The 10050-nt window shown below is 40.4% G+C and overlaps 2 protein-coding genes across 2 annotated transcripts; both read right to left on the reverse strand.

Moving 5' to 3' along the window:
* Positions 1 to 2133: 2133 nt before the first annotated feature.
* Asnsd1 (asparagine synthetase domain containing 1) lies at positions 2134 to 9776 on the reverse strand. Its single transcript, XM_021197634.1, has 6 exons — positions 9549 to 9776; positions 7884 to 7937; positions 6994 to 7069; positions 4485 to 6028; positions 4052 to 4233; positions 2134 to 2479 (listed from the first exon to the last, which is right to left on the reverse strand). Exons 4-6 carry the CDS (start codon positions 5934 to 5936, stop codon positions 2230 to 2232), a joined length of 1884 nt encoding a protein of 627 aa, XP_021053293.1. The 5' UTR covers positions 5937 to 6028; positions 6994 to 7069; positions 7884 to 7937; positions 9549 to 9776; the 3' UTR covers positions 2134 to 2229.
* Asdurf (ASNSD1 upstream reading frame) lies at positions 2138 to 9776 on the reverse strand. The gene is made up of 6 exons (XM_029539232.1): positions 9549 to 9776; positions 7884 to 7937; positions 6994 to 7069; positions 4485 to 6028; positions 4052 to 4233; positions 2138 to 2479 (listed from the first exon to the last, which is right to left on the reverse strand). Exons 1-4 carry the CDS (start codon positions 9636 to 9638, stop codon positions 5949 to 5951), a joined length of 300 nt encoding a protein of 99 aa, XP_029395092.1. The 5' UTR covers positions 9639 to 9776; the 3' UTR covers positions 2138 to 2479; positions 4052 to 4233; positions 4485 to 5948.
* Positions 9777 to 10050: the final 274 nt, after the last annotated feature.

Genomic DNA, 10050 nt, shown 5'->3' on the forward strand with positions numbered 1-10050 from the left:
TAAGTTTAAAGTAACTGAAGCCAGAGGAGTGGTTGAAATCACCAAGGGAGAACATATTGTTGATATCTTGTACAGAAACCTATGATATTTGACGTTCAAAGATCAGTTGGAGGAAAATCAGAGCTATATAATAGGACTGACAGAGGGAAGGAGAGAAGGGGTGGGGGCAGGGCAGGCAGTTTAGAGGTTAGGGTCAGCCTAAGATAAAGAAGGGATAGGAGAGTTTCAACTGTCATACGCCAGGGATATGTTTCATGAATAAGGGAAGGACATGGCCACCTGTTTTATTGCTGCTGCCAGGTCAGGGGAAGTTTGAGGTTAACTCCCCTGATTTTTACACTGAGCAATGAAATTCTTAGTGGCTAGGGAAGAACTTAGGCTCATGTGTAAAACTTCATTTACCAGGAACTCATGCAGAGGAAGGCCTTTGTCAGGTTAGTCTGTTGGTCTAACAATTCTTTACTACAAATAAAAGGATCACAAGTGTCTGCCCTAGATATAGATTTAGACAGTAATGTTACAAGGTGGTTACTAGCTCAGGAATGTGGCGGTGATACTGAACTGCGGTGAGCTGAGATGGGTGTAGGCAAGAGCTCATCGGATTGCTATCAGTTTGATACACAATACAGTGAGTGGCAGAAACACTTTTGCTAGGTAGATAACCATTTCTGGTTTTAGTGGGAAGGAAGAAAATGGTATAACTACAGATAAGCTGGAAGTTTTGATGCAAATACACAGCAGGTTATAATTCTAATACTAATTCTAATTACTAATTCTGCTGGCATCTTTGCTCTTGGATTCTTTCACTAACAACTTTGAGAAATAAATTTGTCTAAAGAGTTCTGATGCTGTGAAGAAGGCATAGGTCTTAGGGTAACTAATCTTCCTGTGAATGGATAAAAATGGGACAAGTAGATTGGGGGGAGGAGAATGTTTAAAAAGGGTCTTTCCCCCCCTCCCTGCCCCCCCCCCCCGAGACAGGGTTTCTCTGTATAGCCCTGGCTATCCTGGAACTCACTTTGTAGACCAGGCTGGCATCAAACTCAGAAATCCACCTGCCTCTGCCTCCTGAGTGCTGGGGTTAAAGGCATGCACTACCTACCACTGCCAGTCTATGTTTGTTGTTTTCTAAGATTAAAAAAAAACCAAAAAACCAAAAAAAGGTGTGCGCCACCATGCCCGGCTAAAAGGGATCTTAAAATTTTAAGTAGGAATGTGAGCTGTGAAGAGTATTGAGTCTTACAAAGGACAGCCAGGGCTATACAGAGAAACCCTGTCTCAAATAACCAAATATATATATATATGTGTGTGTGTGTATATGTATTTATGTATATACATTTATACATATATATGTATATACATTTATACACACACATACATATATATCTCAAATTCCTTAGCTTCTCAAAATTTTAGTTGTAGAATCTGCAAAGCCCAAATCAAGGTTCCTGGCAATAATAGCAATTGAATTATGTGTAGGTATGCTCCTATGAAGGCCATGGGGAACAACCTGCCCATGGTCTTACAATGATATTGATCCCTCTACCCCCGTATCTCTCTGAACATTACCTGGGTATTATATAATCTAACTCAATCTTGACACTGTCTGTTAGGAGTCAGTGTCAAGTCTCAGGTTTAAAACCTCAGTCCTGAAAGACTAGCACTTCAAGTGCTTAGTTCAAGTCAGGACTTCAGCTTTTTCTCTCCAGCCATTTATGAGTTCACAACCCCTCTCCCTAGGGTCAACAGTGTGCTTACAGAACTCAGGAATGACACTCAAAAGGATTTAACACAAGAACAACCAGATTGAAGAAATGCACAGGGAAAGGTACTAGGGTAGGCATATGACCTTGCATGCCCTCTGTGCAATTTGGTCCTAAAAGCCCTTTCCTGCACTTGGAAACTGGAACTCATCAAGTCTTTGAAGAGTTGGATAATGCTGCATCTCCAGCCCTCTTCACCCCACTTCTCAGGTGAAGCTTCTAAAAAGGCCAGCTGTAACCCTGTACATTCTGGGCTTTCTTTGAATGATCTCAAGGCTGAGACTATCTATGAAACTCCTGTCTGTTCAAATGGAGCTTTGATGAGAAAAGTAAAAATTAACACAATGAACTGTGAAACTACTATACCCCTCAGTAAGGCAGCAGCTGTTTATTTTGAGGTAACTGTAACAAAGTACTGTTACACGGTAGGAAGATCTTATTATGATGTAATCTTGAGAGAGGTTCTCTAAGGTTGGGTTTGGAGTCTTCCACACTTATCAGATGCCTTCTCATTAGATTGTTCCAGTTTTGCAATTCTAGATCCAAACTGTATGGCCCGTTTTGGCAGAAGGGCAGAGGCTGGGAGACCAAGTTCCATAGCGGCAAGGCGTAAAATAAGCTTCTCACCAACTCCACGGGGCAAAGTCAGGTCTACCTTTTCCCAAACTGGCAGAGAATTTAGGAAAGACACAACATTTTCATCCAAGAAAGGAAATCTAAAATTGATAAAAAAAAAAATAGTGATTGTTACTAAAAATAGTCTGTTTATGACTATTTAAACATTTTAATAGCTATAATTTAACTACATTAAAAAAGTAGTTAACTACTAACTTTATTGCAAGAAATAATTCACAAGTTTTTTCAGAGTATCTTTGAGCATGTCCCCAGTATGTTCACGAAATGCTCATAAATTTATGTCTGCTTTGAGTATGTCTGCAGAAACTGAACTCTTGAGTAATGATCTGCCCTTTTGTTTGTTTACTTTTCTATGAAATTAGGGGTTTTCTCTTTTATGGCTTTGTCTGTAATATCATCCCATCTTTACTTTGTACCTATACAATGCAATACTGTACTCATTCTTGTAAAAGCATTCATCAACATTCTCATCTGAGTGTATAATAATTTCATATGATGCCTTTGGAATTAACTACTTCATCAGACAAAGTACTCTCCTCTTTCATCTACCTGATGATAATGAATTAAATTTCCTTTTTCCTATCCTTCAACCCTTGACCATTTCTCTTTACATTCTTAAATAGGAGAACAGCTAACATACTATGTAAAATAGCATTACTTATTTAAAATAGTATTAAGTAGAACAGCATTAACAATATAATCTGGACTAGCGTTGGCAACATAGGAACACTTGAGTAAAGGTAATCATAATTCAACAGAAAGGGCAAAACCATGAAATAAATGTTGGGGACAATTCTCAGATACACAAAGAGGGAAGCAAGTGTACTATGATGTCCCTGTCTTCATGAGGCTTACATGATCTCCTCCTTCTTGCCTATTGAATCCTTTAAACAAAACGTCATTTATTAGCTAAATAGTTTCGCTCATTTTTTTTGAGGCAGGGTCTTGCTATGAAGCCCACACTGGCCTTGAACCCATGATTTTCCCAACTTTGTCTGATGAATGTAAACTACTATACTCAGGTCAATCGTTCAAGTCTTCATACCATCACATCTTCCTTTATCCTTAATATTTAAATTAAAAATGCTGCACTTAAGTATGTCTTTATTATAAGTATGTTTTAGGTAAAAATAAAGCCAAGGGTTTAAAAGCATATATGAGAGTGCCTGGGTCTCTGAAGATTTTATTCCCCCTATAATAGTGTCAAATCATGTTAAAAAAACAAAACAAAACCACTCAATAGACAGAAATCCAGGACTGGGACCTCCACAGATCACTACAGTAGTCATGCCTACAAAGACAAAACCTAATTCTACAGTATTAGAGGAGAAAGTCATGGTGGGTTTGTGGGACAAAAAAGAAAAAAACAAAACAAAGTAATAAATCGCCTGTGCTTGGCACTTTAACAGTCCTGTTCTCCTTGTGGTCCTAAAAAGAACGACCCATTCCATCACTTCAGAACATGACTGCAAAGTTGCTTATGAGGAAATGATGGCTCCCCGGCGCCATCAGCTTTGCTCTTGACCATGTTTATAAAGTAAAGCAGAGATATCGTGCCTGCTCTCCTGCTTTGCATGGGTCCAATCTCCAAGGGAAAAGGAATGTAAAACCTCCTTTGTATTTTTCCTAAAAAGCATTCAGTAATGAGTTACCTTGCTTCCTTTCCATGATCACCAATAACTCTGTCATCACGACCAAGGTTTCTAGAAGAAATGCGACCCAATTCCATTGCTATTTCCTCATTCAATCCTTCTAGGCCAAGAGACTGAAAGCGGGCACGATGACGGGAATAGCCTGCCAACTGCTCATCTGCACCAATCCCAGTAAGAATCACCTACAGAAGCGTAAAGAAAGCCAGAGGCACAACAAGAGGATAAAGAAAACGAGTTGTGTTTTTCTCATGCAGGCTAAAGAGTTATAGTCCTAACATTTTAGGAGGAAAACTAAGTCAGAAAACAGTAAAACAAACAAATATACTGTACTAGAAAGTGTAACTATAGTACAGTATATCCATAAATGTTAAATGTTGAAAGCTTCAGTCAAAATTAGGTCTCATAAATTCTGAGCAACAGTCCTGGAGCATACCTTCGCACTGCTCTTGTAAGATCTCGCAGCATCCTGGGTCACCAACCAACCGATTCCTCTAGAAGCAAACCAGACAGCACAGCCAATGCTATCATCCAGAACTGTGTCCAATGGCTGAACTAAGTGGCATATTCGAGCTCTTCGTAGTTTTTGTAGTTCTTCAAGAGAAACATTAATTTCCACAAAATTCCAAGTTCGAGAAGGGTTGACAGACTGTAGTTCCTTTAGTCCTGCTTTTCCTGTGACTCGGTCTGGTACCTCAGCATCATCTGGACCCTCATGCACAGCAGAACTCTGAGAGGACTCTTCAGAAGGGATCTCATGGTGGTTTTGCTGTTTTCTTTCTATGTTAGGAATAGGTAGCCTTGTCTTTTGTTTAGGCACAAAAGCCACATTCAGAAGATCAATTGGCTCATCTAAAGGAATATGACGATCAGCAAGGGCTGCGATCACCATAGAATCAACACCTCCAGAAAACAGGATTGCAATGTTTGCTTTTGTACTGCAAGTTTTTAAAACTTCCTTTGATGCCAGGTTTTCTTCCCTAGCTAAACATAAGATGCGTCTCTTAACTGAAACATTGAGGACGTCAATGAACTGCTGAACTATTTTTTTTGTGTGTTCATCTGTAAGAAATACCTCAAGTGTCTCTCTTGTACCTGGAATGCTGGAACTGTTTCTACATTGGATTTCCAATGGAATCTCAGGCAGCTTCTTATTTAAGGGGATGACAGGTTTTGAGAGGTACAGGTTGGCTTCATTTATTACCACTGATACAAACTCTGGCAATTCTGCTGGAGTATGAGTCAGGTCAGTACTACATTCTTCGGCAATATTCTCTTTAGAAATGTACTTCCAAGGATATAATTTTAAAATCACAGATCTGGAAACAGCAGCAGAATTGAGATCAATTTGGAAAATTCCAGACGCTGGAACTTCTTGCCACTGGTCTGCATCTCCAGATACCTGGGCACCAACTGACGAAAGGCAGAAACTCTTGCCCAGATTACTAAACTGCCAAAGCAAACTACGCCGACCAAAAAAGTCCCTACCAAACCATAAGTGATGGCCAGAGGCCTGATAATATATAAATGACCATGGACCTTGCACTTTAGAGAAGAGCAGCAAAATTTCAGACTCATTCTTACAGGCAGAAAGGCTATTGAACATAACCTGGGTGTCATTATCTTCTGCTTCAACCTTTACTCCATTAAAAACTTCTCCATTCCATAAGAACACATTGCCATGTTCATCTTCCACAGGTTGGATAGTCAAAACACCTCTTAAATGAAGAACATGACCAGAAAATAAACACTGATAGTTAACAGCAGATTTTATCAACTGCCTGCTACTATTGGGGCCCCGCCGTCTAAGATTATGCAGCAAATCCTCTTTTAAATCTTTATTGAAGTGTTCAACAGAGAAGCTTACAGAACAGCAAATGCCACACATGGTTATGTGAAGTCAGGTTGACTGTGTCTTAACTTTGGTTGTCTCTGAATTTTCTAATGCTTGGTATTCTTTTTTTAGTTCGTCTAATGTATCTGTTAGGAGGAAGTGAGAAAAAATATTGAAGTGAAAGTTCAAAAATATTTACCTATTATTTCACGGACAAAACAGGCTACTTCTCAAGATTAAACCATATGAGATTCACTGTACAAATGCTAGCAATAATTCACAATGCTTTAGTGACAAACAATGCTGATATTTTGGTAATATTTTTTTTCCACTGAGTACATACTTTGTCCAATCAATTGGCTAAACACCTTAGATATATAATTTTTAAATACTTCAAGACCTTAGAGCAGTAGTTCTCAACCTTCCTAATGCTGCGACCCTTTAATACAGTTCCTCCTGTTGTGGTGACCCCAACCAAAAAATTATTTCGTTGCTACTTCATAACAGTTAACTTCTTAAAGTTAGCTCATGGATAAAAGAAGAGACATGAAGACCATCATAACAACAAGAGTCTGGGAGGACGGCTGCAAGACAGTGTATTCTAGACACGATGGGGTTGTTATGAACATGAACTCTCTGCAGCTGCCGGCCCCAAATCAAGTCAATCCAAACCCCAGCCCGAGCCCTACTGGAAGAGTTTTTTTAAAACTGCAGAAGAGCATGTGCAGGGTGGCTGTGGTGCACCGCACGCCTTTCATCTCAGCACTTGAGAGGCAGAGGCAGGCAGATCTCTGAGTTCAAGACCAACCTGATCTATAGACTGTTTCAGGACAGCCAAGGCTACACAGAGAAACTCTGTCTTGAAGGACTCCCCACGCCCCACCAAAAAGAAAACAAAACCAAAAACCAAAAACCAATAAACAACCCACTGTACATATCTTTGGAAGTCTAACTGGAAAACAGTCCACTGTACCAAATCAACACACACATTTATTCAGATAGGGCTTAATTGAGGCACCATTATGAATCCCACAAAAAGCTTACAAAAGGTTTTTTTTGTAGCATTCCATATATAACTTTGAAAACAAAAACCAAGATGACCACCACTCACTTTTGCTTTCAGAAAAGATTTTAGTTCGATCTTCAAGAAAGAATATGTTGCTGTTCTGTTGCTGCTTGTATACTCTCTACAAAAGAAATTTACAGTATCAGGATATGACTTGCATAGTGATGCTGAACAGAATCCTGTTATCATTTATTTTTGAACTTCAGGAATATTCAGAAAAGTAATTACCACAGATAAACAAATACAAAGTCAGTGAATACTATACCACCCAGAACTGGTTGTTTGCTTAGCATGCATCATCACGCCACTTTCAGTAACAAAAGCTATCATAGCCACAGGTTTATAATTTACTTCATACATGGAGACCTTTTCTGACCATATGGGTACAACATTACAGTTCTTTGCTGGCCTCAAGCTTCAGACACTTACTGTATCGTCACTACAGGTGCTGATGAGCACCTACCTCTGAGTGTAAACTCGCATGCGTCCTCACAACTGCTTACACACCAGTTACTCAGAAGTGTCATACAGCATTTACACATTTTGACAGTTTGATCTCCAAAAATTTGCATTAATTTGCCTTAACATCTAATATTTCTCAAATGACAATATCAGAAATGTCAAGAATGTCAGTCATTACATAATCGCAGCTGATTTATGAACACATTCTTAAAAAAGGCATTAAATGGGTAAAGTATTTAGAATGTTAAAGTTTTCTGTGAAAAACTTCATTCTTTTTTGTTAAAATATAATACATTTTTTTTTCATCTTGGAGATCTATTGACATATACAGGAAAAACAAATTTAAAACATGCAAAAACAAACTAGGATACGTTAGTTTTTAAATTATGTTTGAATTTTGTAATGTTAGCATAAATGATCTAAATAATAATTTTAATGTACTATATAGTATTCAGATTTCCACAGCAACTCACCCGATTCTTCTTCAGATTAGAAAGTTCATCCACAATAATTTTCTGTTCTTTAATCTATTAAAGTAAAGAAAAAACCTAAAGTGGAAGTTTTCAACGTATGTTTAGTGAGAACATTTTAAGTCACTGCTTTAAAACTAAAGATGGGATTGGGGGCTATAAGGGACTGACTTTCTAAATGGACACTGTACAAATCAACAGCACTCAGTCTGGAATCAGTAGGAGGCAGCTGGAGAAGCATAGGCTTGCCAGGGGCCAGTTACCACAGCTTTAACCAGGGCGAGCCACTGCCTACCCAAATTAATACCAATCTTTTAAGCCGGGCAGAGGTGGTGCATGCCTTTAATCTCAGCACTTGAGAGGCAGAGGCAGGCAGATTTCTGAGTTCGAGGCCAGCCTGGTCTACAGAGTGAGTTCTGTGACAGCCAGGGTTATACAGTGAACCCTGTCTTGAAAAAGCCAAAAACCAAACAACAACAAAAAAATCCCAATCTTTTAATTTTATAAGGTCTTGCTGTAGACTAAAAAAGAGAAATAAAGTGAATGTGGGTTCTCCTCTTTACCAACCACTAATGGTTTTATGATGTATGCACTAGATGACAGCCAGACATTAGGATAAAACAAATTAAATGATACTATGGTACTGAATGCCCTACCTGCACTGATACATGATTTTCCACCACTGTATCATTCTATTTCGAGTATTAAGGACTGCATATTGCTGGCATCGTTAAGCTAGGCGGGTTCCTCATCACCAGATGAAATGCCCAAATAGGCAATAAGTCTAAAGTACTGAGAGCTGTACTAATAAACTACAAAACCACATTGAGTACGAGCTCCTTGAGATTCAAGTCTGTTTGTACAGTGTGTTTATGCTCATTACAGGAATGACAGGTGTCCCTTTAGGTGACACCACAGTACACTGTGGTACAGCGGGAATTAGGCAATGTACCGAAGATATCATATAGGACAGAAAAAATACAGAATTTAGGATGTTTACCATCTGAAAAGGCTATACCCACACCCCTCCACTCTACACGTTTAAAGATTTTTGTCTGTAACTGGAAGTTAGGATTAGTTCTGGTATGGGGGTGCCTCCCTGAAATCCTGGCTATTAGGCAAGAGAATTATTCAAGTAATACTTAAGCAACAATATCTGAGGCTGGCCTGAGTTATTTATGAAACCCTATCCTAAAGGAAGGGAAAAATTAATCTGCTAGGGTCCTCCTTCCCCTTGTTGAATAATAAAGAGATGACCTAATAGATGTTGTTAGGATCACTTAAAGCTGAGAATATATTTTTAAGGTAACAGGCGGCTGAGAAAATTCGGCTAAGAAGCTTTGCCTGGGACTGGAAGAACGGGTACAGATTTCTAAACTTTTATGATGGACGCCCAGGAGGGTGCGTGGCTAACTGGATGAACACAGCCACAGAGCAACAGATCTGTGTGTGATGGGTTGGGGGTGGCTAGTGGTGCAAAAGCGTAAAGAGAAAACTTCATGAAGACCTCTGCCCGAGTGTCACTTTTCTTTCAGGGGACACACCTCCATCGTCCCTAACCCGCAGGACGGAAGAGGAACCAGCTGCTGGTACTGAGGATGCACGGGGGAGGCTACTGGGCACAGCGGGGCCCGCCGCCCGCCACCCTTCCCCGGCCTCCCACGGCACCTTGCTGCTAAGGGCCTCGGCGTGCGCAGTCGATGTGTGGGTGGGCCCCGGCGCGGCGCAGCCGTCGGGGTGAACCCCACCGCTGGGCATCGCCACGCCGCGCCGCGCTGCACGCCAGGAACCGCGACTGAGGAAGGAACGGCGGCCCGCAGGCCCTGCCGGAAGCCTGGGTTCCACTCAGGAATCCGCCCCTTCCGGCACCCTGACCAATGGAGTGCGCACATTCACGCCTGCGCAGTGGCAAGCGCGCGCCGAGTGGGTTGCGAAAAGTCAGTATTAAGAGTTGGTGTGCGCTACCGCAAAATGTAGGTGTGGATTGGCTGCAGAATCTATGAATGGTCTGTGTCGACCCCTAGTGGATCCTATGTAAAAATAAATCACTAATCAGTAGTGTACATAACACTGTGATCTTGGCAGTTATTGATATTCTTGGGTACTCTTTAATTTGATTTTAGCACCTCCTTTTCTTCTTCCTCTCTTCTTCTTCTTCTTCTTCTTCTTC

The sequence above is a fragment of the Mus pahari genome, chromosome 5 (genome assembly GCF_900095145.1).
Source record: "Mus pahari chromosome 5, PAHARI_EIJ_v1.1, whole genome shotgun sequence".
NCBI lineage: Eukaryota > Metazoa > Chordata > Mammalia > Rodentia > Muridae > Mus > Mus pahari.